General features: G+C 32.9%; 3 protein-coding genes across 6 annotated transcripts; 1 reads left to right on the top strand and 2 right to left on the bottom strand.

Annotated features, from left to right (window-relative positions):
• Window positions 1–230: 230 nt before the first annotated feature.
• LOC133694269 (transmembrane emp24 domain-containing protein p24delta3-like) lies at window positions 231–2,623 on the bottom strand. The gene is made up of 4 exons (XM_062115763.1): window positions 2,299–2,623; window positions 1,264–1,476; window positions 703–779; window positions 231–600 (listed from the first exon to the last, which is right to left on the bottom strand). The coding sequence occupies exons 1-4, from the start codon at window positions 2,509–2,511 to the stop codon at window positions 456–458; spliced, it is 648 nt and encodes a 215-aa protein (XP_061971747.1). The 5' UTR covers window positions 2,512–2,623; the 3' UTR covers window positions 231–455.
• Window positions 2,624–4,891: 2,268 nt separating this feature from the next.
• Window positions 4,892–10,194, top strand: LOC133669237 (uncharacterized protein At1g10890). 2 transcript variants are annotated; one of them, XM_062089305.1, is made up of 5 exons: window positions 4,892–5,008; window positions 5,162–5,336; window positions 6,417–6,638; window positions 8,785–9,004; window positions 9,551–10,194. In XM_062089305.1, exons 2-5 carry the CDS (start codon window positions 5,212–5,214, stop codon window positions 9,815–9,817), a joined length of 834 nt encoding a protein of 277 aa, XP_061945289.1. In that variant the 5' UTR covers window positions 4,892–5,008; window positions 5,162–5,211; the 3' UTR covers window positions 9,818–10,194. The 2 variants fall into 2 exon arrangements, with proteins under 2 accessions (XP_061945289.1, XP_061945282.1); XM_062089298.1 differs by lacking the exon at window positions 4,892–5,008 and having other exon boundaries at window positions 5,015–5,336.
• A 5,073-nt stretch (window positions 10,195–15,267) lies between these two features.
• On the bottom strand, window positions 15,268–25,863 carry LOC133669216 (phosphatidylinositol 4-phosphate 5-kinase 8-like). 3 transcript variants are annotated; one of them, XM_062089271.1, is made up of 11 exons: window positions 25,306–25,863; window positions 24,612–24,669; window positions 23,359–24,441; window positions 22,848–22,871; window positions 22,347–22,514; window positions 21,496–21,661; window positions 18,600–18,710; window positions 18,321–18,508; window positions 17,617–17,768; window positions 16,394–16,562; window positions 15,268–15,616 (listed from the first exon to the last, which is right to left on the bottom strand). In XM_062089271.1, exons 2-11 carry the CDS (start codon window positions 24,653–24,655, stop codon window positions 15,337–15,339), a joined length of 2,385 nt encoding a protein of 794 aa, XP_061945255.1. In that variant the 5' UTR covers window positions 24,656–24,669; window positions 25,306–25,863; the 3' UTR covers window positions 15,268–15,336. The 3 variants fall into 3 exon arrangements, with proteins under 3 accessions (XP_061945255.1, XP_061945263.1, XP_061945271.1); XM_062089279.1 differs by lacking the exon at window positions 22,848–22,871 and having other exon boundaries at window positions 25,306–25,862; XM_062089287.1 differs by lacking the exons at window positions 22,347–22,514; window positions 22,848–22,871.
• Between the last annotated feature and the right edge of the window lie 703 nt (window positions 25,864–26,566).

Here is a 26,566-nt window from a genome sequence, read left to right as displayed (position 1 = left end):
GAAATGCGAGTGTGTATGAAGTGAAAAATTGAGCTTATTAATATTTTTTTAATAAATTTAAATTAAAATAAACTTCTACATGTGACTTTGGAATCACTACCATTTTCCTTTATAAAATATAAATTCTTAACCCTAGTTAACGTTAAAGGTTTTAAAAGAGTGCTTCAGGTTGGCATGGAATTTTATAACTATGTATTAAACACACCTTGGTCGGACGTAAATGGCCAATGTCAAGAAAGAAGCCCGAAAGAATTAGTCTCTATCAGTTAAAAACAAAATTAAAACAAACATCCAACTTAAACGTTCCAAAATAAAAAATTAAAATTAAAATTAACGGCGAGAAGAAAGCAAACCTTGCTCTATTCATGGTATTATAATTGCCTCTTCTACGTGCAGGAAAAGAAAAGAGTAGCAAAATTTCTTTCAGCAAGAAACAAAAGTTTGATTACCAATATCTAAATGAGCTTCTTCTTCTGAAAGTATCGTTTCAAGTGCCACACTTGCAATGCCGAAACCGCAATGCAGACACCCAAAGACATGATACCAAATAATGCTACTCTGGTATTTGTTACTTCACTCACAGACCTCAACTCTTCTTCCCTGTCAGTATCACCCAACAAGATGGAAAAAAAACTTTTAGGTTGAATAAAGGAGAGAAATTGCAAGAATGTAGAAGCGTTTGGAATGTAGAGAAGAATAAACCTGGATTTGAGATAGAGTAGATTCTCATGGATGGCCTCCACTACTCCTTCAAGTTTCCGCAGCTCAAGTTCAACACCCTACGAGATGACAAATTAAAATATAGTTATACATCATGATGTCAAGCAATCGAGGAGGGAAACTACAGACACACAGATTATGTTTGTATCTCCAGGTAAATGCGCTATAAGCTTATTGGAAACTTCTTCGTTATGGCTTAATAAGCTTTCACATATATTCAACATTCATGAAAAAAAATCAATCTAACACGCGCGCGCGCGCGCACAAAGTTCTAGTCCTAGGGTCTTCAACTAACAATTTCCTCAATGTCTTGCTTTTTTCCAAGTAGTTTTTAGAAAGGTAAAGGATCATATAAACACCGGTTCTCCATCTCCATCTTGTCAACAATACAAAACTTCCAATATATGATATTGAAATAAAGATAAAGAAGAGTGCATAAATAAAAGCTGCGGAAGCTTTTGGCTCAGATAAATTCATTACTAGACTACAAGCAGTTTTCAGAATTTGATGGCCAAGGAAAGAGGGTATCTTTAGCAAGCTTACCTCTATCTTCTCTTTTCTGGCAACTGAATCCCAATCCTTAGCAGCAATTCCAGTTTTCCAGTCAATGTTAACACTCACATCTCCGCTCCCTTGAATGTGGCCATCCACCCAAAAACAAGCCAGGTAATTGCCAGCCTCATGAGTTGTGAAAGCGAATTGACCTTGAGTCACATTCTCCTTATGGTGAAGGTTGTTCCCATATGGTGATGTCACCTACAGAAGAAACAAACAGTTGAGGATAACACTTGGAGCAAATTAACAAAAGAATAATGGATATTTAGTCATTCAAGTTCAAAAGACTAAGAACTCTTCCAAAGAGTTTGAATCATGCAATTCAGGACTCTCCAAGACCAAATCATCTCTTGCATAAGCACGAGACCCCAGAATTATTCACGGATTCCAATTTCATGTAAAAGTAAAAAAAAAAAAATTATATAGCAAAGTTACTAAAGGATTAGGTAGCACAACTCGATGGTTAACGTTTGGTTACTATCTTGAATAGAAGAGACGGAAACCACCATACAAATAGCAAAGACATGTCTTTCTATATTTTCTATTTTAAAAATATAAAAATTCACTCCAAAACTACACCCGAGATAAATTTATTTTTCAACCAAATATTTATTTTTCATCTTCTATATCTATCTTTTAATAACCACCTACTAGTCAACTTTAAAGATTTTTTTTAATTTTTATTGTTTTTTTAATTTTTTTTCTTGAAAAAAATTGCTTGAAAAAACATCTTTTGGGGATAAACCCCACATTGACCGGCAATCTAATAACTATGTTATCATGGGTTCCCCGGAGCAATATTTCCCCTACCAGCATCAAAACGGGACACAGCCATGGACGGGTAAAAACCACTGCTGCTCATATAATAAATCTTGCAAATTGGAAACAAGAGCATGTGAAATAATTGCTTAAAATTGATTCTAAATAAAAAGATTAATGGAAGAGGTACAAATCACAATGTAATTAATTAAAAAGTGTGGAAATTACTTGCTAATAAAAAAAATTAAAAAAAAAACTGGTAACCTTGACAGAGATGGAAGGGGTGTGGGAATGGTTATCGGAAACGACAACATAATCAGCCAAAACGACAACGTTGTTGTGGATTTCCTCGGACACGCACTTAGTACCGGATGCCGGTAGATTCAACCATACGGCTTCGCTAACCATGAAAAGATTGCAGCTACAGATCAATACTCCTAAAATGCAAGCCAGTACCAACTTGCCACGCACCCCCATCTCTCCCCCTCCCTTCTTTCTGGTTATTGGGCTATGAGATCGAAATGAAAGAAACGGAGATGATGAGTAACCGATGCACCGTTTTGCTTCTGTTTTAATTTTTCTTTTAAAATTATTGAATTCATAAATTTATTGATTCTTCGGTTGGACCCGGTCCACTTAAAATGAGACGGTTCTTGGGCTTCCATAAATCACTGGGCCGCCCAGATCTTATCCCTTTTCATAAATTGGAGATTAGTAATTTTCATCTTTTTACGCATTCGGCTGGTTAAGTGAGTTGACTCAGAAAATTTATCATTTAAAGTTTGATATAAGTTAAATTTCAAGTTGAGCCGGTTTTTACATTAGTCTCGACATGTTTGACTCAATCAAATTAACCTGTAATAAAATTAATTCGATTAAATTTTATCCAAACTTGATGGATTCAACCTCAAGAATTTTAAAATAAAAATAAAAATAATATTATTTTAAATAGAAATAATAAATTTGGAGTGATCAATAAATTGATATGGTGATCAAAGAATTAACTAATAAACTAGTAATTCAAGATTTTTATTTTTTTTAGATCATATCTCAAGCAAGAATAATATATATAATAATATTTTTCGGTTATAACTAGTTTCTTCCATGTAATTAATTAGCTTGAATCTTATTTTATTATCATAAAATAAGTATAAAATAAAAATAATAATTTTGACTACCAACCATTCTATTACGTGTGGATAATATGATTAATTATTTTTAGTAATGTTGTTATTATTATTTGAGAAATTAAAGAAGGTTTGCATTGAGAAAGTAAAAGGTGACGTGGAATTTAATAAGTTGGAAGATGATATAAGGAAATCATTGGTAATCCTAAGATACAATTCATTAATATTATTATTGTAAATATCTTCGTTTAGAATCAATAATAATTCTAAACTTAGAAAGATAACATTTTCAATTGAAGACCGAAAGAAAGTAGTTTTGTTGACATTGTAAACTCAAAATAACAAGTGCACTCAAATTATTGACAATTCCGAGTGAGTGTATGATTGTTTAAATAATTATAATAAAAGCTAAATATTTTTTTTTTTTTTTATAACAAGGCATGTTTGCCGGACCTAAGGGGATCCGGCCAACAGACCCGCGCACCTGATTCTTGCACAACATAATATTATTATTAATATTATTAATATTATTTTTTTCATTATTGTTAATATAATTATTAAAGAATTTTGAAGAAAAATATTATTGGTATAAAAAAAATCATAGATTTGATTTGAAATATAAAATTAAAATTTATTATTATTATTATTATTAGTATTACTAATAATAATAATAATAATAATAATAATAATATCATTAATAAATTTAAAAAACAATTTTGTTACTATTGAAGAAAAACCATAAATTTAATTTAAAGAGATTAAAAATTATAAGAACTTGAGTCCGGTAAATTTAATATTATTATTAATATTATAAATATTATTATATTCATTATTTAAAAACCTGATTTGGCGGGTTAACCCCATTGATTCAGATTTTTTTTCTTTTTCTTCATTAGTTTTTTTCTTCCTATAGGTTTTTTTCTTTTTACTTTTTTCCTTTTTAATTAATTTTTTTTAATTTAGTTCATTAATATTAAATCTTTTTTCTTTTTAGTTATCACACTTATATGACACGAATCCTAGGTTTGACGGGTTAACCCAGTTGATTCAGATTTTTTTTCTTTTTCGTCATTAGTAAAAGACTGATGTCTTTTGTTTGTTTTTGTGTTTTTTCCTTTTTAATTAATTTTTTTGTTTAATTTAGTTTGTTAATGTTCAATTTTTTTTTATTTAGTTATCAAACTTTCACAACACGAATCCAAGATTTGACGGGTTAACCTAATTAATCTATATTTTTTTTTCCTTTTCTTAATTAGTTTTTTTTCTTATGTTGGTTTTTTTCTTTGTTTTTTTTAATTATCATATTTTTATGACACGACTTTTAAGCCAGACTCACATCCAAGACTATTAGATCTGGTATTGCAGTCAGACCCACTTAAATTTGGATCATGCAAGTTTAATGTTATTATTAATATTATAAATATTACTCTTGGGTCAGACGTCGCAGTCAAACTTAAGACTCTTTGATATAATTTTGAAGAAAGACCTAATACTTTTAGATTTTAAATTTTTTTGATATTTTTTATATAAAAAAATTGACTCGAGACATCGTGCGAGTCATGTAACTAGTATATACTTATAACTAGAAAAAAAAAGTAATGAAATATGAATAAGAATAAAATAGGACAAATTTGAAGCAAGCCCAAAGTACAAGGATATGTTAAATATTAAATATTTCATTTTAGCTTTATTTTATTTTAAAATAAAATAAAATCTGTGGTATTCCTGTGGGAATGCTACGGATAGAAAATATAAATAAATAAATAAATCTATCATCTTTCTTTTTATTTTTCTTACTCTCAATATCATAAGAAACAAGTGTCGTATTTTTTAGGGTTTCGATTTTGGTACCTCTCTCTCTCTCATTTCTTTTTGGAGATTTATATATAGATAGATAGATACTGACGGCTATCTGACTTTCTCGGACCTTGTTTGGTTCCTCAGGAAATTGAAAGAAAAAGAATTGGCGAGAGAGCTGACAATAATTTTGATCTTTTCAGGTCGAATTTGTTGCTGTTGCTATTGAAGCTTAAGTTTTTGTTAGCATAAAATGCCCAGGGATTTGTCGCGGTCGCCTTCATATAGGCGAAGGCGTTCGCCGTCGCCTGTGGGGAGTAGGTATAACAGGAAGAAGAGTCGAAGGGAGAGGAGCCGTTCTCCGTATTCGTATAGCAGGTGATCCCGTTTATGTTTTTACTCCCTTAACTTCCTTTCTTTTTATTTACTGTTCAACAAAGATTGAGGACTCCTTTCGTTACTGCAAATTGTTCGAGCTAGATATCTACGGTGATCTTATCCTTCTTTATTGATTTATTTTTGGGTACATATTTATCTATGCTTGCAAATGGGGTCTGATTTACCGTGTCTTGTTCAATAGATATTATTCAATAAGATCATGGGCTTCCGTGTCTTGTTCGGTGTGTCTTTCCTCGCGTTCTGCTGTTACTGTGTTTTAACATGTTGCCAATGTCTGACATTCGATAATCTGGTTTGGTTGAAATCTTCTGCGATAATAAATATGCGATGCCAGTGTTCTTTATAGCTTAGCTAGCCTAAAGTTTGAAAGACAGAGTGCATATCACACTGCACCAAAAGCTTTTTGCAGAGCATAGCTTTGAATTGGATTTTCACGTGGAAATTGCATGTTATTTGGCTTCCTTTTTTAATTGCTCCAGTGGATGGAGATTGATAGTTTGACTGTTCAATTTGGTGTATTCTGGCAACATTTTGCCTTTCAAAATGATTTCTCTTTACACGAGTTTGTGCATGAGTCCTTTCTTGATTGACAGAGTCAATTGCTTTGTTGATTTTTTCACCAAAATGCGAGGAATATTTTGATCTACTGGTATGGAATTGTAGTATTTCATTGGGAATCTGCTTTTGGGGAACGTAATATTGCATGTAAGGTGGAGAGATATCAAATATAATTATTTGGATAAAAGCATACAGAGCGCTATAAGGGTGCCATAGGATTCACGTTCTTTATAATAAAGTTACAAAAACTCAGTGCCCTCCCATTGTATTGGGTGGGAAGTGAGCAGGTGATGAGTGCTGATGGGTGTCCTTTTTCATTGCTCGGTTGTGATATTAGCTTCTTCGTGTGATAAAAGATGGAGCACATGATGGTGTACGAGGTAACTGTATATGCTTCTATGTTTATTGTGCTAGATGGTGGGGGGATCCAAAACTGCTTTGCACATTGTTGATGTGCATACTAACATTTTTTACGTCTAATCATGTTTCTGTATCATACAGAAGGAGAAGTCGCTCTATTTCTCCTCGCCGGCACAAAAGCCGTTCTTCAACCCCGAGACGCCGTAAAAGTCGTTCTCCCACTCCTAGGCGTTATAAGAGGCAAAGAAGCAGTAGTTCCTCACTGTCTCCTACTCATAAATCTTCTAGTCCAAGTCTTGGGTCAGTGGAGCGCAAAATTGTTAGTGAAAAAATGAGAAAAGAAGAAGAAGAAGAGAAGAAGAGGTATATCAACTTTCAAGCATCTTAGTTCAGTCTAATATCATGTTTTTATTAGAGTTACTAGATTTCAGCTTTGTATTTTATTGTTTTTATCTTTCATTTGAACTTTTGGAATATTTATGCATTTTTTTGGGATTGCTGTATTGATCGCATATACATTGTTAGATTTGAGCAAGAGAGAAAATGGTTGTCTATTATTGTATTAGGCATATATGTGTTGCTCAGTGAATCAGAAGAGATATAATGCCTTCTAATTGAGAGATTCTAGCTTCATGTAGTCTGGTCCCATTGCAGTCAAAGAAAGTGACTGGGAGATATGCTAACCCATGGTTTGCTTTGGAACATGAAATTCTACGTCACCAGTTGCATTAGTCTGGTTATCTGTTGTTAGAGAAAAGAAAGGAAAACAAAATCTTGCTGGTTAATTGCTATTGCTAGTTGATTTTTTTTTCTTATGTCCTTAAACCCCTTGTTTGTTGTTTTAGCTATAATGCAAGTAAATACAACATGTGTTAATTGAGGATGTTTTTTTTGGCTCTAACTACAAGCTAATGTTACTTCTATTCTCTGTTTTACATGTCATGATTACAGATAGCTCAGGTGCTTGTTTAGGGACCAAATTATAGAGTTTGGTTACTGATATGGCCATGCCTTGTATGATGCTCCAAAAGTTTTCATTGGCACTTAGGCTCGCATGGCTTGAACTTTTCCAACCTAGACAGCCAACAAGGTTTAGACTTGATTGCTTCAACACTTATGTCACATTTCTAAGTAAGAAATAACTCTGGGCAATAAAATAAATGAGCAAGTTAGGTGGTGCTTGGGGTGACAATTGCCTACTTGTGTTGATTGTAAGAATATTCACATGCTACAATGTGATAGGTGACTAAATAGCGAGCCAGTGTGTAGTTTCTATGGGTTAGGATTAGGAGTTGGGATTTAATTTTTCTCTTACCTCCACTTAAGCATTCAGGGTTCACAAGAATGTTCAGAGAAGACATGACCTATTCTTGAGTTGCCACAAAGCTATGCTTGGGCAAATATTTGCTAATTATGGTAGTCTCTTCGATAACTAGCCTACCTCCTATTTGTACACTATGGACAAGGCACATTGGCAGCGGACAAGTAGTCACAAGCAAGACAACTGTCCTTTTACCAACTTTCGCCCATTACACTTGGCTGTGCGAACTTGTTAAAATGAATAAATTTATTCCATTTCAATTTCGTCTTTTAACGTTGTACCTTGCTTCACTGTTAAATCTCATCTCTTTGTTATGGCTTCAAGTTTCTTGTTTGTTGAGGTAGTCTGTTATGTGTTAACTTATACTTATCTCAAGTCCAAAACACTATTGAGAATCTAGCAGTCTAGTTTTGAGAATATCAGATTTTGTGTTTTGAGAATCTAGCAGTTTAGTTAGCACTTCTCATTATCAGAGGCTCTTCAACCTGCCATCAATTAAACTTAAAAAAAGAAGAAAGATCCGAGTCCCAGTTTAAACTTTGGTTGAGCTGCTTGCTTTGATCAGGCTGAAATTCCTTCAGTGTTTGGTTTCTTGGTTCTTGAATCTTGATTGGTCTGCTTATTTGCATCAATTAGTATTCTATTCATGCTGGGATTTTCGAGAATCACTGGCCTTTTGTCAATAACATGCATAAAAGAAGAAAAGTTCGCATGTTTCTAAAACATAAAGATCTTGAAAATGTATTTTAGTGCCAGAATTGAGGATTTGAAGTAATTCGGTAATTAGTTTTAAAACTGCAGCAGGTTACTTGACATGCTTCTCCACAGGCTTTTCTGAAGGAAGATACTGCTATAGTTCAACTTGTTATATTTGATGATGAAATTGGGTGCCTCCTTTATCTACTGTTCACCAGTTTTGATACTCATTTGTTTGGATCAGGATTCGGTTAGAGGTATGCTATAGTTCATCATGATGCATTATTATATGTAGTGCCTTTGCTGTCATGCAGGTTAGTTCGCAATTTACTGTAGCTCAGAAAAAAATAGAGAGAAGCAAAAAATTGGGCAGTTTGAATGCCGATTGCTGTTTAACATTTTGTGTGGATGCGGGGACGCTTGGAATCATAAATGAGCAATTATGACTCAATGAGTGACCATTTTGTGGATTAACTTGTTTTATAATCTCAGGCGCCAGCAGGAAGCAGAACTAAAACTGATAGAAGAAGAGACAGCAAAGAGGGTGGAAGAAGCTATTCAGAGGAAAGTTGAAAAGAGCTTGAACTCCGAGGAGATCAAGGTGGAGATACAGAGGCGTTTAGAAGAGGGGCGGAAAAGACTTATTGATGAAGTTGCCGATCAACTTGAGAAAGAAAAAGAAGCTTCTCTAATAGAGGCTAGGCAAAAGGAGGTAGGTGTTTGCATTGTAATAAATTACAGCTAACATATTGTTCACTCCATTGCCATCATTGGTTCTCCCGGTGGCATATTTTCTTTCCATGATGCCCTGATTTTGTCCGGGGTATTTGTGGTGAACATCCATATCATTTATTTGTTATTTGATTTATTTTGTTGTTTGCAATCGTCGTTTACTGATCACCCTACTGGTCATCCTCTAGATCTGCATAAAAATTGTTACAGTATCTTAGAGGTAACACCAATTAATTTTGTTGTTTGCAATCGTCGTTTTCTGTTTCACTTGCACTCTTCCCATCATCGTGGATTTTTTTTTAGAAATCTTGCAAGCAATGTGCGTTAATTTCTATTGATAACATGACCAAGAATCTTGGTGCAGTTGTGTTTTTGTCTTTTAATTAAAGGTAGCTATCCTTTCGTTGCTTCCTCACAACATGCACTTGCGCGCAAATGGCAGCCATTAGCAGATGGTTTATGAATGTAGTTTTTGTGTTATTCTCAGTGAGTTAAGTATCATTCTCAATTTTTTGTTCATGTACAGGAACAAGCTCGGAAAGAGAAAGAAGAGCTGGAGAGGATGCTTGAAGAGAATCGGAGAAGGATTGAAGAAAGTCAAAGAAAGGAGGCCTTGGAGCAGCAACGGAGAGAGGAGGAACGGTATCGAGAACTAGAAGAGCTCCAAAGACAAAAGGAAGAAGCAATGAGGAGGAAGAAGCAACAAGAGGAGGAAGAACGTGTAAAGCAGATGAAATTGTTGGGTAAGAACAAGTCTAGGCCCAAGTTGTCATTTGCACTTGGCTCGAAGTGAAAACACTTGAAGAAGCTGATTTCAGTTTCTATAAATGTATGTGATAAAGGCTCTATTAATGTTAGCATTTGTGATTCGAGGGATGTTGCAATGTTTAGTAGTTTTTGGTGTCGGCTCCTCATTCCGAGATTGCCATTAGCAAGTTTATTTTTCTTAGGTCCGTTTCATTGCCTTAGCCCCCCGCTAAGGACGGTCCTCGACCGATTTGATAGCGGAGCAAGCCCGGGGCATGTTCGTTGATGGCTGTGAGAGACAAGCTCAGAGCTTCTTATTTAGTTTGTTTTTGGTAGCGAAAACAGAGTGTGAAGAGCTCAACTCTTGTCTGTATATCTCAACAGTGAGTTTTTTTTATCTACGCTAAGAGAGATTGACGTGTAGGATGTGTTGCAGATTCGTTTGTAGACTATATTGGATGGACAAGGTCTGGTCTGGACGTGTCAAATGCTTAGCTTGTTCAAGTTTTGATGGATGATCTTACAGGGGAGCTGGCTGGTTTCTTCACAAAAATAAAATAAATAAAAAAGGTCAGGAAGATGCTTTTGTTGCCCTCGTTACTCTCCTAGTTAATACTAGGAATATTAGAGTTTTCCCAGGGTGGTATTTTGTGAATCATTACAACTGGATATAAATGATTTGATTAATTTGTGAAGATTTAGAGGAAGATAATCTACGATGGTTTGTTTTTGCTCATGTTTCTTGATTTTTTGAATATTTTTCTGTTTGAAATTAATTTATTTATATGTTTTACAAATTATCTTGATATGTTATATAAAAAGTAATTTTTAAAAATTAAAAATATTATTTTTATTAAATTTTTAAAAAAATTACTTCACACAAGCATTCATTGTATGAACAGTTATGACAGCTAGCTATCTTTGATATCAATCTATTTAAAATTATAGTAATAATAATAGTTTAAATAGCTTTTTATTTAGAAATAAATCAAAATAAATCTTTTTATTTTTAAAAATTATTTGTAATATTAACACATCAAAATTATTTAAAACATATAAAGAAATATGTTAAACAAGAAGCAATTATTAGAAACACAGTTGCCCCCATATTCCCTTAATTACTTTGACAAAGCGTGTTGACTATTGGAAACAACACATGGACGTTATTTAGCCGATGTGGGACAGAGGGCCTTCACAGCCGCACGCTAACACACAAATAGAGAGTTGGCACCACGAAGGAATTGTTTTTGTTTCATATCTCTTGACAAAACTATGGTGATTTTTGTCAAGGCAAGCTAGTCTTCGAGACGAGACGAGACGAGACGTGTTAATAACTACTACACTTTTATGAGGTGTTAAAAAAGGAGAAGAAAATAAAGTATAGAGGTATTCCAATTATTATAAGAAATTCTAAAATGTGTGAGGAAAGCACCGTATTTTTTTCTATGCAACCTTTTGTTTTTTTTTCCCGTTCCCCACGTAATCTTTTTGTTTTTTTCCACGTAGTTATTATTATATTATATCTATTACGGAGGTTGAAAAGTGAAGATTGGTTTTGTACTAGATCATGGTGATATGCTTGAAAAAAGTTAGCTTTTCCCATGTTTTTTTTCATTTTCCTCTATTTTTTTATCTTACATTTTTTTCCTTTTTTTTTCCAAAATTCACTTCTTTTTTTTGTTTTTTTAATTTTTTTTTTGTTTTCATATTTTTTTAAAAATTACTTTTGCTAATTTTTAAAAATATTGAATCGATTGAGAATTTAGTTTCATATTTTTTAAAAAAAAAACACTGTAGATTGCTACAGTGTTTCTCTCATACGGTTTTTGTTTTGTTGCAGTGTTTCCTCACATGTTTGTTTTTTTAAATTATCTTTGTCTAATTTATTTTTTCAATATTGAATTGGTTGAGAATTTAGCTTTAACTTTCCCACATTATTTTTTTCATTTTTTTCATTATCTTTGTCTTCTTTTTTTTTTCAAAATTATTTTCGTCGATTTTATATTTTTCATATTGAACTGGTTGAGAATTTAGCTTCGTAGTTTTTTTTAAAAAAAATATTATGGATTACTACAGTGTTCCCTCACATGGTTTTTTTTAACGACTTGTTTTGTTTTTTTTTTTTCAGAATGATCTTTATCGATTTTATTTTTTTATATTGAATTGATTAAGAATTTAAATTTGTAGTTCTTTAAAACATTGTGGATTGCTATAGTGTTTCCCCACATGATTTTTGCCTTGCTACAGTGTTTCTTCATATGCCTTTTTTTATTGATTTTTTTTTCAAAATTGTTTTTATCGAATTTATTTTTTTCATATTGAACTGATTGAAAATTTAGCTTTGTATTTTTTTTCTTTAAAACACTGTTGATTGCTATAATATTTCATCACATGATTTTTTTTGTTATATTTTTTTTCAAAATTATCTTTATCGATTTTATTGTTTTTAATATTGAGCTTGTTAAAAATTACAACTGTAGATTTCCTCATGAAACACTATAGATTGCTGCATTATTTCCCTGCATGGTTTGTTTTTTCCTTTCGGTTTTTTTTGTGATATTTTTCAAAATTATCTTTGTTAATTTTTTTTAATATTGAGTTGGTTGATAATTATAATTGTATATTTCATCACAAAACACTATAGATTACTACAGTATTTTCCTAAATGATTTTAATATTGAGCTGATTGAGAATTTAGCTTTAACTTTCCCCACAAGTTTTTTTTCCTATTGTTTTCCTATTTTTTTCCCAAAATTGTCTTCTTCTCTTTTTTTTTTCTTTTTTTTGTGTTATTTTTTCAGAATTATTTTTCTTGATTTTATTTTTTTAATATTGAGTTGGTTGAGAATTTAGCTGTAGTTTTTTTTCTTTAAAATACTATGGATTGCTATAGTATTTCGCCACATGGTTTTTTTTTGTTATGAATTTTTTTCCAAAATTATCTGTCAATTTTATTTTTTTCATATTGAGCTGGCTGAGAATTTAGCTTCGTAGTTTTTTTAAAAAAATACTATGGATTGCTACAGTGTTCCCCCACATATTTTTTCTTTTATGATTTTTTTTTAAAATTATCTTTATTGATTTTATTATTTTTAATATTGAGCTGGTTGAGAATTACAACTTTAGATTTCCTCATGAAACACTATAGATTGTTACAGTGTTTCTCTACTTAGTTTTTTTCCCTTTTGTTTTTTTAATAATTTTTTCAAAATTATCTTTGTCGACTTTATTTTTTTAATATTAAGTTGATTGAGAATTTAGGTTTGTATTTTTTTTCTTAAAAATATTGTGAATTGCAATAGTTTTTCTCCATATAATTGTTTTTCACAAACCCACAACAACGCATAAACATGCCACAAACCTGCGGCATCGCGCAGGTATAGCATCTAGTGATTAACTAAATATCAATTTTGAGAAATAAAATTTTATTTGTAGTTTAAAATAGATATTAAAAGAAGAAGGAACATATTTAACAAAAAAAACAAAAAAGACATTTGGTTGCTGGCATGGTAAAACTTAAATTTGTCCAATATAATTTTAGTTTATCTATTGTTTGGTCCCAGTTAAGCATTTCATATTTTTTTTTATCTTAGACTTTTTTTTTTAATGTTTTAGTTTTTAAATGTTGAGAAAAAAAAAAAAAAGTTAAAAAAAAAATATTAAGGAAAAAAAAAATACTTTGATGACAACATCATCAAAAAACTAAATCTTAGTGTCAATGAGCTTGCTTTTTTTATAAATGTTTGGTGAAGATGATGCTTTTCTTTAATTATATATATATATAATAGATCAAAATCGTTAAATATTTATTTATTGTTTAATTTTTATTTTTTAAAGAGATTAGAGGATGTTTGGAGTTGAAAATAAATTTGTTAAAAAAAAAACTAGAGTGAACAATGTATCATCTACTTTGTCAAAAAAAAAAAAAACCAGACATGTAGACATGAGCTTTTTGATTCATGGCCAACACGCAGACATGATATTTTTTTTTGTATATTTCCTATTTAAAAAAAACAATTAATGGCCTATCTCTTTTTTTTTTTACTTTGCATTAATTTTTATATTTTAACTTTAATGAATAACCTCTCCCTTCTTTTTTAAATTGTTTGGTTATTTAAAAAAAATAGTAATTAATCTTTTAATTGTTTTTTTTCTAATTTCATAATGCTTCAAAGAGATTATTATAATTTTTTTCTTTTATTTTTTATATAAATAAATTTTATTTTCATGATATATTTATAAAACAAAAGAATTTCTTCTTGTTCTTAGATACTAAAATTAACCTCTAAGATAAAATAAAAAAGACAATCAAAATTAAATATTTGTATGTGCATCTATTTTTTGTTTTTACTAGAAAATTAGCTTTATGATTTAGTAGTTAACTAACAATTATTTTTTTCATTTATCAGTTCATATATATTTTTTATTTTATTAAATATAAATATATTTTTATTTATCAATTTTAAAAAAAAATCATGATTTCATAATACTCAAAAATACATTCATAAAGTTTTTCTAGTCCTTGAATCTTCAAATCCTATCATAAGTTCTCTCTTTTTTTAAAAAAAAAAACTTAAATTTTAAATCTTTTTTATTTTTTTAAACTTAAGTTTTTCTTTTTTAAAATTAAATTATTTAAATCTTTTTTATTTTTTATTTAAAATTTAAATCATTTTTATTTTTTAAACTTAAATTTTAAATCCTTTTGATTTTTAAAAAACAACTCTCTAATTCTTTTTTATTTTTCGTAACTTTGAAAAGGGGTCGGAACTTTATTTCGGTCCTTTCCTCTTTTAGTTATCATTCGACCCCCCAATCTTTCTTCTTCTTCTTCTTTTTAATTTTTGCTTTTTTCTTTATGGATTTTTGAAAAAATATTTCAGAAATTAAAATAAAAAATCAGGTTACAACAAACTCTGAATCTTCAAACATTATCTATAATGTGGAAGCCAAAATCCAAGACAAGGCATGCATCCCACCAGACCAACAATGTCGTCTCATTTTCACGTGAAACCAACTTGAAGATGTTCGTACACTTGCCGACCATAACACTACCTACCAAGCCCAAGAAAAGATTCTTTCTAATGTCCCGTCTCTCTCTCTCGTGGCTTGTAGCGGGGGGTTCCGTCAGAGGCAACAAGGAGGTGATGGCGATGCAACGACGATGGCGATGAGGAAGGTGATGAGAGGTGATGGTGATGCCAGGACAAGGACGGTGAGAAACAATTATCTGAATTTAAACAATGATGATGAGAAGATTTACTTGACGCACTAGTTGAGGCAGTGGTTAATCTGGATGAAAATTATGATAATCATGTGAGAGATGGTTTGTGGGTTGCTTGAATTAGGTTTTAGGCGTTGAATCAACAAGAAATTCTAGCTTAAATTTATTTGATGGCTACGTTATTTCACAAATAAAATTAATGATTGCACAGAAGAATTCTGTAATGAAGCAAGCACCAAAATAAGTACATGAACATGAAAAGAGGAACAACAGAACAGGAAAGGGAAACCTTTGCCAAAGGATCTATGGTAGCTAATAAACAGGAGCAGCTCTTTTCAATTTCATGGCTGCTCTGGGAAAACTTTGTGCAAGAAATTGAGGAAACGTTTTGCATACAATTTGGGCTCAACTGCAGAAATCGACAGAGGGTCAAATTTTAAGGATTTGCAAGCATGCTCAACTTTCTTTTTCACATTGTATTCCTGTAATATATCTATTACGCCCATGTAGAGAACAACATCGTAAACCTCGAAAAGTTCAATCTCTGCTGAATCAACCTCGTCCCGTGTCAGCTTGTGGCTAGCCTGAGCTGGCATGTTCACTCCTAGCTGCACCCGCAACCTAATCACACGGCAATCAATCAACAGTTTACCTATCTACTGCTTGATATGTAAGTGAACCTATCGACTGACAACATCTCGAAATGTCAAGCTGAGCACAGCTGAAATTATCGTGTTTAGATTGCTAGAATATAAAACGATAAGTTTAAATTCATCCATGAAAGTTTGCATGGTATAATGATTTAGAAGACGGCCAAAATGGTCACAGTTCAAGTCAAAAATCAATCTTCAGAAGGAAGAATATGGTGAAATCAGATATCAGCAGACGAACATCATAGCAGTTCAAAAACTGTTTGGATGAGCTGATAGAATTAACAGGAAGGAATGCTCATAACTAGGTCCAACAAAAACTGTTTTGTGAGCTTAGATCAAAGAAACTGCCACGACTTCAAATTTCAACTGAATTATTATATGGTGTGATAAAATCTAAAATTGAAATATCTCAGCTAAATATGTTTGGTAAATTATTAGCAGATTTGCTTATCATTTCCATAAATGTAAACGTTTTCACATGAAGGCATGGAAAAGACTAAAAAGATAGTCAAACATATACTGTTCATGGTAGTTGTATAAAATTCTATATGCATAATAACTTATGAGACCCAGGAGGGGCAAAGCAACATTTATACTGAGGGTGCTAAAGATAAACATAACTCTAAATGTTTAAATAGCTTAAAAGGCTAACTCAAACCCTTCATAATACCAGGTGCGATTGGCCAGCTTAGCATCGGAAAATCTCATTCTATTGGCATTAAAAGGTTGTAACTAGAAAAGGTACCTTCCAGTGCCAGGCAGCAAGAGATCAACCTCCCTCTCACCAAGAGAGTATGCTTTCAATGTATTTCCTCTGATGTGAGGTCCTGGTGCAGTGCTCACAAAGCCGGGTTCATGGGTCACTAGGAGAAGGCCTTTTGGAGGAGTCGAGAGATGCCCTTGCGAGTTTATACCTGGTGGATGCAAAAATGAGGTGCCATGTACTGGATAAACATGGCCACATGCACAGACACTATAAGAAAGAAGATAGGTGATGTTCCTCCAAAGTCTATGCATATTTTTTGTTGCCACGGCGATGATGATATGAAAAATGTTGTTAATGGATTCCAAATCTTGAAACTACCTGGTAAACTCTTAATCTAATTTAAAACGATGTAAAGATTACACACCAAAACCACGAGTTATTTAACTGCAAGTAACAAATAATCTAATATAGCATTTTTGAAAGGCATACCCAAATTCACCATCCACAAAGGCATAAATAAATGTACACTTTCTACTCCACTTGCACAAGTCAGCTAGAGGATGAAGGTCAGGTTAAGGAGGGTACCCAAACCACAACATACTGTAGTCCACAGATGAAATTTCTCACTTACCTATTATCCCAGTCTGACCACTCTTGGTTTGCTTTTCCAAACTAACTGCCACTAGGCTTGGTTTATTGGAACCATTTTTGCCACAACTAGTCAAAGCATCTTACCACCCGTGTTAACCCTCAAAAGGCATAAACTTAATTTTAGTAAATATTTGCTCCTCTCTGAATAATTCATCAATCCAAGTTCCAGTGTAAGAACCAAACCACAGACTTAAGAATTCACGTCAAGATAATGTTTCTCATCTTCACTTTGTAGACAATTCTGGAATTCTATACTGTCGCATAAACATTTCCCAACTGGCATAATGCAACAGTGATTGCCCAGAAAACTATTTTCTGGTAAATTCAACTCTTATCTGCAACATACCTTGAAGCAAAATCTTGATCAATTAATCATCCTTCAACATTTCCTGCAGATGACTCCATTTTTTTACTTTATTATGGTGAAACTGTAGTGGTTAGAATTATCCTAAATTCATAAATACATATAACAAGAGAGATATGATACTCCCTGCACAATTTAACACTTTAATGGACCATTAGAAACTACAGAAAAATCAAGAGGCAATTAGAACTTAAATTCAGTTAGGTATGTGATTTAAAAAAGGTGTTTGTATTGGAGGAACACCTACCATCTACAGGTAAAACAGCATCATTCAGCATTGTAGCTGGAGGTTCTAAGATGGATCTCAACTGTTCAGGTGCTCTAAAATGTAATCCCAAGAGAAGGCTATAATCAATTATCTGTTGAGATTCTAAAAAACTGCAGTCCAAAGAGAGTTGCCTGCACAGGAGGAAAAATATTTATACTAACAATTAGAAGGTAGAAGGCTTGGTCAGAAAATCAATTACTACTAAAGAATGATATTCTTATGGATTCATTTTGAATGATAGTCAACCTGTAGTACGAACAACAATCATTGGAAGAGAACTAATGTTCACATGAAAATCACAGAACCTCACGATGAGAATACCATATGAAGAAGCATACTTCTTCAATTTCTATATGTCTTGGGACTTCGCATAATAATTGCAAGTGGCATTAGATGCATTATCCTATCTACATGTTTTCTAATCTTATCTGAACACCTATGCATAGATGAAATGAATAGCAAAGTTTGAGGTTACTTCCCACTTGAGATCAACATGGCAAAAGTGATTTATACAGAGAAAGATTATGTTGGGGAATACCTAGGTTGCTGTATTGAACAATCACTGAGAAAAGAATGCAGATTTAACAACAAAGTTCACATTAGTGCAACATCATAATCCAAAGTTAGAGATAAGAAAACAAATGATGTCAACACATGGATGATAGAAAATCAAAAGAACTTACTTGAAAAGCGATTTTCGTAATAATTTGTCCATAAGAAACTCGTATTCTAGATCGAGATCTTTTAACGTGGTATTTTCTCCAACTTTATCTTCATCTGTGTATCTCCCTTGAGTTGACCCCTTCAGGTCAAAGCGACGATGAATTCTCAATTCTGTGCAAAACATATTTCCCATGACTACAAAACGTACCTATAAAGAATAAGAAACACAAAACCCTCACTAAACATAAGTGACAGGAATGGCAGAAAGTAATATAGGGGCATATGAAAGCTGCAGATACCTTTCTCCCACCTCTCACTGTAATTCGGTGAACCCCAAAAAATTTTGTGATGAGTGTATTTTCATACTTCCCTACATGAATGTAATAGTTTGGAAGCATCTGCAGAAGGGTCTGTATAGACAAAGAAGACCATACATGCATTTATAATACTATTTTGATTAAGAAAACAAAATTAAGTTAAAATTACAACTTTCCATTTCATAAAAACACCTAGAGAGTGCATTAGAATATTTTACAGTTTAGGGCTCGGAGATTCATTAGAATCAAACCTGAACATGTAAGCAGAACTTTCAACATGATAAAATTACCTAGTGAAGAACTTTGGATCAAATGGTTAAAGTGCAATTCTACTATGTTGATTAAGCCCTTTTTTTCCTGGAGATTTTTACATTGCAACTTTTGGTTGGTGGACCTTTTTTTTTTAGAGAATAGAACCATACTCCTATGTGTGCCTTTATTTTTGTAGAGATACATCTGCTAAATGTATCCCATTTTTATATGCAATGTTTTCTCACTAATCAAGTTTTATTAACCAAGTCTTGATTTATACACGGATTAGTTTAAGAAATATACACAACTGACCTCTTCAAGCTTGATATTGAGGCAAATAAACAAGCCATTTATCAAGAAGATAAAAGTTCTGATTAGCATTGTCCACCGTCAAGAAGTTCCTTACGGAACTAAAATAATACTTTAAGGTGCACACTAGATGGTTTTTGGAATAGAGGTCCTAAGAAGGAGAAATTGTCAGGCAGTCTATGAACTCACCCATAAAGTAAGCCGATAGTGAAATGAACATGTATAAAAAGTGAATTGACCTTACATAATGATGTATGAATCCATCCATGTCTTGTGCATTTATTTGTCTGGTCTATAGGAGAGTTGGCAAGTCCTAGCAATTTTTTCAAAGATGTAAATATAGACAAAGAATAGTTTCCTCTTATTCGGGTTGGAGGAAATTCCCTCCTGCTCATAGTTGTAATGATTTTAGGATTTCATTTGTTGGCAACATTAATTGTTCTTTGAAAAGATTTTTTTATTATTTATCTTCTGTTATCAAATCTTAATTTCCTTTTCTGTAACCTTTTTTTAGAAGAACATGGACTTGCAAGAATTTTTCAGGGCAAAATCAATATTGCTAACACATCAAAACCTATATCATGACACCTATGGGCAACCACCTGGATAGGAGGAAATCGGCGTCCAAATGAAACGTGCCTCGAGGCTTCTATTATCCGCAACTTTTTGCCAAAAATAAATATATTTGGAACTTGATGACTTATGAAACTTGATAGAAACACATCACACTAACCCATAGCATATAAACCAATAAAATATCAAACAACACATAAATAGAACCCAATGATAGATGCATAATATGCATCTTTAGGTTAAAAAAAAAATGCAACACGAGCAATGATCAGCTTGACTAGACAACTCTCCATATTTACACCAATGTATTTATATGCTAGTGAAGTTTATTTTGAACTTGCTACTTATCCAGGGAAAAACTCCCAGCTTCATTGGGTAACTGGACTCTAGTCTCCAATAGAATAAAGCAGATGCTGAAAAGCAGCACACACTAATGTTCACCTAATCATGGTATATAAAAGCTTAACCATCTGAAATACCTCACATCTACTTGTAAGCCATATGAATTATTCAGTCTCCACGCCTTGAAACTTTTTTTATCAAAAAAGCCAATTAACCGGTAGCAAGAAAAGACAAGGTATTCCTAATATATGCATCAAAATCATGAAACTATCTCTAGAGCCATCATTTATCTTCCTTTCTACTACTATTATGCTGTCATGAAGAGAAGATACACTCTTCAGGCCCTTGATAACTTTGAGAAAGTCCATACTTCTCTTTGACAGACTTTAACTAGGATGGTGATCACATTCTCTTCATCATCCACCAAATATCTCTTATTAAGATTTAGTAAAACAATGAAGGGAAAGCCCTTAAGAACTAAGCTCCCTTTAGAACTAAGGTTTATTACACATTAAGTAAATACTCTTAGAGAATAATATAAATCATAGCTTGGGACCTCACCTAAAAGCTTAAGCTTTTAGGTTGAATTGGTTCTTTGACATAGTATCAGAGCCTTGATGACCAAGTGGTCACGAGATTGAATCTCACCATCCTCATTTATTTGATAAAAATTAAATATAAGATAGTGTGGGCCTGTGCAAATTTCAAGCCCAAAGAGCTTTTACTTGAGGGGGTGTGTTAAAGAAAAATATAAATCATATCTTGGAACCTCACCTAAAAGCTTAAGCTTTTGGGTTGAATTGATTCTTTGACAACTACTAAATGAATATGTCTACTTGAACAAAACTAAAGTTTACAGAATCATGCAGAAATGAGCGGCATCCTTCACAAGAATCTTTAAGCATGATTGTGAATAAAATCTCAACATGTAACCACATTTTTCATGCTTTATTCTGTATTTTAAACCCTATTGAAAGCATGCTTATGATGTCTATCTAGCAGGAGGATTTTACTTTAAAAGCAAGGCAAATATCAGTAACAATTGCTAGAAAGTCCGTGCAGAATCAAATAGGATTTGTTTGGCATCTCCATTTCCTAGGAGGGTTTTAATGTGAACAATCAATTCAAACCTCAACTATAAAGAATCTACAGATCCTTATATGGAAAATTATTTAAAGAAAACCAAAAAGAATATGGAAACAGAAGCATACAGATACTCAATCCTACTAAAATATTAGCAAATAAGGCACCCAAGGCCACATCATGAAATGACATATTTTCATGGATGTTAGACAACTGTAAACTTCATTCAAAAAGGCAGGTTGCCATAGAAACACAGGGAACTTTGAGCAAAATAAGAGATCAGATTATATTCAGAATGAAAGTTTCTCTGAATTCAAACCTTTAGTTCGAACTTTTTTAATGTCTTAATCACAAATCTATCATCATGTGAAAGATAGAAGATACTGCCGCTTTTTCCAGGGGAAGAAAGCTCCCTTAGACCATCATCACCGCAAATGGACATCATGTAATCAGCTGCATCTAGCTTGAACATCTCCCTTAAATTCCTGAAATGACAATCCCACACAAATTGACAACGTCTCACGTGTAAAATTATTGAATATCAAGCTTTCTTCTTCACATTCACTTTCATAAATATCTTGGAGACTTGTGGTAAAAACATTTATTTTTCTTTCCACAGTATAACCTAAAGGGAGGCATTAACATAACATGTCTACTTGAAAATGTAAATAGAAGAACACAAGAAAAACAAAATCATGGCATCCACTTCTTTCTAATGATCAGAGGCACAACCTATTGGTGTACCCTGATATACCAGGTACTACATTCTGAACTTTAACACGAAGGTCATAGGAAACAGGAAACTCATATTCATAAATTGTAAGGGAAACTGTAATCAGTTCTTCGTTCATTTTGAATTGAGCTTCGGCCATATCCTATAAATCCTAATATGGTCAAGAGTGTTTTGTCACTGTAATCAAAGGTCCTGGTATAATTTGAACTCAGACATATTTGGACCTATTCTTGTAGTTCAAGACAGTTATATGATTCCTTTTCAGCTGGAAAAAAGAACACACAAGCTCACCAGTTTACAGCTAGAAGTCATTTGGGATAGATTAAAAACCTATGGCACAGTTCTCATGTAGCTGTTTTTTCATATATTTAAGATGGGTGCTGCTTTTATTTTAATGTCTCTTTTTGTGAGTTATGCAAACATATGGTGACAAATACCTGAAGACCATAGGGCAGTAGTCTTTCCAATAGAAATCAATAGAATAGTGTGGAGGTGTAAACTGGGAGCCCTTTCTGGGAAAATACATCCTTATTCTAGCTCGATCTCCAAAATCAGAATCTCGAACTTCACGCATAGGCACTGGTGTAATCTTGCCAACAGTGTACCTATGAACTAAAGATCAAATATTTTGCAAGAATGCTAATGTGCAAGAACATGTTCAAGAAAATTTAAAAGTAGAAAACTTTTATTTAAAAAGTAAAATGAACATGCACATGCCTGAAAGAGCTATCAACCATGGCCAAAAACCAAACTATTAAAATACCAATTTAGTCCATTTAAACTAGGATGATCAACTTCCTACGAGTGAAACTTATAGCATATGATGGAACAAAAAAAAAAAAAAAGATGTCTTATTCCACCCTAGATGTGATATCATGCACGCACACACCAAGTAACTTAGATTTTAATAGTTGAAGTAGCTCTGAAAGAGATCATACCAAAAATCTTCACATATGGTCCATCTAAAAAAACAAAGAAAGAAAATCCACCTGTAGTCAAATGTTTTAAGATATTGACTACTAAATTAACACTTTTACCAACTAACAAGTATAACATTTTTTTATTAGTAACAAGAATTTTATATGCTAAAAGCCCATAGGTTGTAACGTTGCTTGGATAGTGATATCACTATGGATCAAATGCTCAGATATTCCAATTCCCAATAGCCTGTCACATTTTGCTAGTTTCCAGTAGCACCTGTGAGACTAAAGAGAACGTGCAAATACAATAAGCATTGCCCATGCAGGCTGCAGCAGCACATTTCTGATGAAAGTGATACAGTCAATTCTAGTCCAGTTTTACAAAAGGGCTTAAAGAATTGTGTCATAATCAAATAATGAACAGTTTGAAAGCAGAAAACGGATACCAGAAACAAACAAAAATAAGGGTAAAAAACAGATGAAGAAGTATAGAAGCAGGAAAGATGGACTTCAATGTCTATCCATTTACCTTATACCAAGTTGCAAATTAAGCATTAGATAATAGCTCCGTTGTCCTTCAAAAATATCCACACATGACTTCCTTTTTGCTTCTTTCACATGAAATTTTTTTCTCTGTTTAGTTTTGCGGGATAGCTCTGTACCTCTAACTTTCTCGTTTTTCAAAACTCCTTGCAAGTATTCCCTTTCATAAACTACAGTAGAGTTATTCTGCACCCCACTTTGACTTTCTTCAGAGGTTTGGGACAGCGTACATGATGGTTCGCGATATATAAATTCTCCGGAAGGATTACAAAGACTCCATTTTTCATCTAGTAAGGCATTTCTTTGTGATAATCGGACAGGATCTTTTAAGATTTTACTGATTGACATTTTCCTAGATAGACTGCCCAAGACATTTGGTTTTGGAACCCTGACTTCCTCTGAATTTATAGAGGAACTATGAGATAACAAATTTCTTCCAATTCCATCACAGCCTATGGAACTGCCCCACTTCCTTAGAGACGGATGTTTAGTTCCAGCTGGGTGGAATGTTCCTTTTCCATCCTTAAGGCCCATACTCCACATTCCAAAGTAGTATCCCCCATCAGAAAACCTATAAACTCCAGATCCATGTCTAAGACCATTTAGCCAAAAGCCATCAAAAACATCACCATTTTCCCATTTCATAACCCCTCTGCCACACATTTTTCCACCTTTCCAATTCCCAATATACATATTTCCACTATTCCAAGAGTACCTGCCACAGCCTTCATTCATCCCCTCCTTCCAAGAACCTTCATAAATATCTAAATTAGAATATCGTTTCATTCCAAGCCCATGCTGTATATTCATTCTCCAGGCCCCTCTGTATTCAGACCCATCAAGTCCTGTAAAGGTTCCAATTCCATGAAGGTAACCACCAGAGAAATCACCTTCATATATTGCTCCTGATGACCAAAGTATCTGTCCTTTCCCAGTAATTTTACCTTCTTCCCAGTCACCCTCATACACTGTTCCATCGGACCATATATATTTACCCTTGCCATGGGGAAGTGATCCCTTAAAGCTACCAATATAGACATCTCCATTTGATAGGGGCTTCTCGTCGATACTGGAATATGGAAAGTAACAAATCAGGAAACTTTCATTGTTATTGTTATTATTATCGAGAGCGACAAATGATGATTTTTTGCAAGTCCAGAAGCTTACCCTCATCTTACAAAAAAAGAAAAATAAGGAGACGGGTCGACAGAAAGGAAGATTTGGTAACAAGATGAGTACCTTTCACTGTCTTCAATGTCTAATAAGCGACGCAAGAGCACCATTTGCTATTTTGGTTCTGAAAATACGATACAGTTTATCATTCTTCAATGATAGATCCACAAGATTCCTCCACATGTAAGCATTTCATACCATATAAATGTTAAAAATTAAACATCATTCTCAATTAATTCCAAGATTATGTCCCAAATATTTGATGAGCATGCCAACCACCGAATTAACAAGAATTAGGATCTTCTAACCAAGAAAACAGATGGTAAATATCAAAACTCCCGTATAGCTATAGCTCCCTGATTCCTCATTCTCCACCGGTTAAAAAACCAAAGACAATGGCTATGGGAAAATTCCCTCTTACGAAATCAATAAAACCACGAAACACAGTGGTATTTCTCTCATTTGCACCAAAAAAATCCATCCATCAGGTTTGCCACTGTGAATAGAAACTAAATATGAAATTATTACATAGAAATAAACATATTGTTTGGATCCCCCAGAAGAATAGTAACCCTATTAAACCCCAACATCACCATTAAGCTAAGCGAATACAAAAGGACAGGGAAAAAAAAAACCCTCAAAGAAAAACCATGATCTTTCAAAACCATTAAGGGAAAAAAAAGACATGAAAATGAAAATAACCAGACAACACGAACACACACACGGAGGAAACAAGCCCTGAAAGAAATAATAAACTCACCTGAAACATACTAGAAAATAAATCCATGCATCCTCCAAGCAATTAAGCAGCAACAAGAAGATGAATCCCAAGACTTTTTAGCTCAAAAGGAGCAAAACAATAAAATAGGAAAAAGGTTGTATCTTGTCCTGTTGCCCTCCAGATCCTCTCCTGATGTTGCCGCCACAAATTGACCCTTTACCTCTTTTATCTCTCAAAAAACATTAAATTCTGCCTTTCTTTCCTTCCCTGTAAAAAAATAAAAAGTGTGTCTTTCGTTTCCTTTTCAAGTGTTATGCCTTGTTGGGCTGCTGTCTGTTGTCAGTCAATTTGCCCATGCATCAAGTTCCCTTCCCTTCTGCCTACTTTCACTTCCTCTTTTCCTTTCCAAACATTCCGTTTCCTTCTTAAGTATTTTGACTTCCACGTTCAGCTCTCCTATCTCCAATCTGAAGAGACAAGAGGGGGAGGAGCAGCATGACATGAGCATCCCATCCACTCTCAGAATCTTGCCCTCGTGTCCGACCATCACTAGTGGGACCTACGTCTGTTTTTTTGCTAGCATGGAATAGTGTCGGGGACGATGATAACGGTGATTCAGAAAAAAAAATTATTTTTTTTTTAATACCAAGATATAAGAATAATTTAAAATTATAAAAAAACATTTGAAAAAAACCAAAAATTTTCAAAAGCATAAAAACAAACACGTCTATGTTTGTTTTTTCTTCGCAAACAGTATTTTTTAAAAAATTAATTATTTTTTTAATTTTTTATAGATTATTTTTTTATATTAATATTAAAAATAATTTTTTAAAAAAATACTTTTCCAGTAAAAAACATTTCGGCCAAGTGACATCTACTTACTGATTTGACCGCATTTTCATGGGGCCCAGATGAGCTCATATGCGTTTGGTGATTTTGACAATGGAGAGCAGAAAGTGGCCGACGTGGGGGTAGCTAAGCTCTGGTTTTTTTTTGAAAAGCTTAATTTAGATATTTTTTAATAATTTTGATAAAATAATATTAAAAATAAAAAAAATTATAAGAAATTATTATTTTATGTATTTTTTTATTAAAAATATTATACTTCAGAGTTGTACTTGGTTTTTTTTTTAAAAAAATATTCATATAATTTATTAATTTAATAATTAGGTGTATTTTATAATTAATATTGTTAAAAGAAGTGTTGAAAATAAAAGGGATAAATTCCAAAGCGCATATCTGCAGGTAAGATTTGATTCTTCTTCTGTCTGTTTATTTGTTTCTTCACTCCTTTAGATCA

Source organism: Populus nigra, chromosome 1 (genome assembly GCF_951802175.1).
Source record: "Populus nigra chromosome 1, ddPopNigr1.1, whole genome shotgun sequence".
Lineage (NCBI taxonomy): Eukaryota > Viridiplantae > Streptophyta > Magnoliopsida > Malpighiales > Salicaceae > Populus > Populus nigra.
The sequence above is the reverse complement of the archived record's forward strand: the minus strand, read 5'-3'. Positions and strand labels throughout refer to the sequence as shown.

Excerpts from the sequence above, each read along its gene's own strand:
- LOC133694269 (XM_062115763.1), bottom strand. The coding sequence starts at position 2,511 with ATGGGGGTGCGTGGCAAGTTGGTACTGGCTTGCATTTTAGGAGTATTG. Across the intron at positions 1,477-2,298 it reads CCCCTTCCATCTCTGTCAAG|GTGACATCACCATATGGGAA; the intron begins GTTACCAGTTTT and ends TTTCTTCTGTAG. Across the intron at positions 601-702 it reads CTACTCTATCTCAAATCCAG|GGAAGAAGAGTTGAGGTCTG; the intron begins GTTTATTCTTCT and ends TGATACTGACAG.
- LOC133669237 (XM_062089305.1), top strand. The coding sequence starts at position 5,212 with ATGCCCAGGGATTTGTCGCGGTCGCCTTCATATAGGCGAAGGCGTTCG. Across the intron at positions 6,639-8,784 it reads GAAGAAGAAGAGAAGAAGAG|GCGCCAGCAGGAAGCAGAAC; the intron begins GTATATCAACTT and ends TTATAATCTCAG. Across the intron at positions 9,005-9,550 it reads TAGAGGCTAGGCAAAAGGAG|GAACAAGCTCGGAAAGAGAA; the intron begins GTAGGTGTTTGC and ends GTTCATGTACAG.
- LOC133669216 (XM_062089271.1), bottom strand. The coding sequence starts at position 24,655 with ATGGTGCTCTTGCGTCGCTTATTAGACATTGAAGACAGTGAAAG. Across the intron at positions 24,442-24,611 it reads GACATTGAAGACAGTGAAAG|TATCGACGAGAAGCCCCTAT; the intron begins GTACTCATCTTG and ends TCCATATTCCAG. Across the intron at positions 17,769-18,320 it reads TTACGAAAATCGCTTTTCAA|GCAACTCTCTTTGGACTGCA; the intron begins GTAAGTTCTTTT and ends CCTCCTGTGCAG.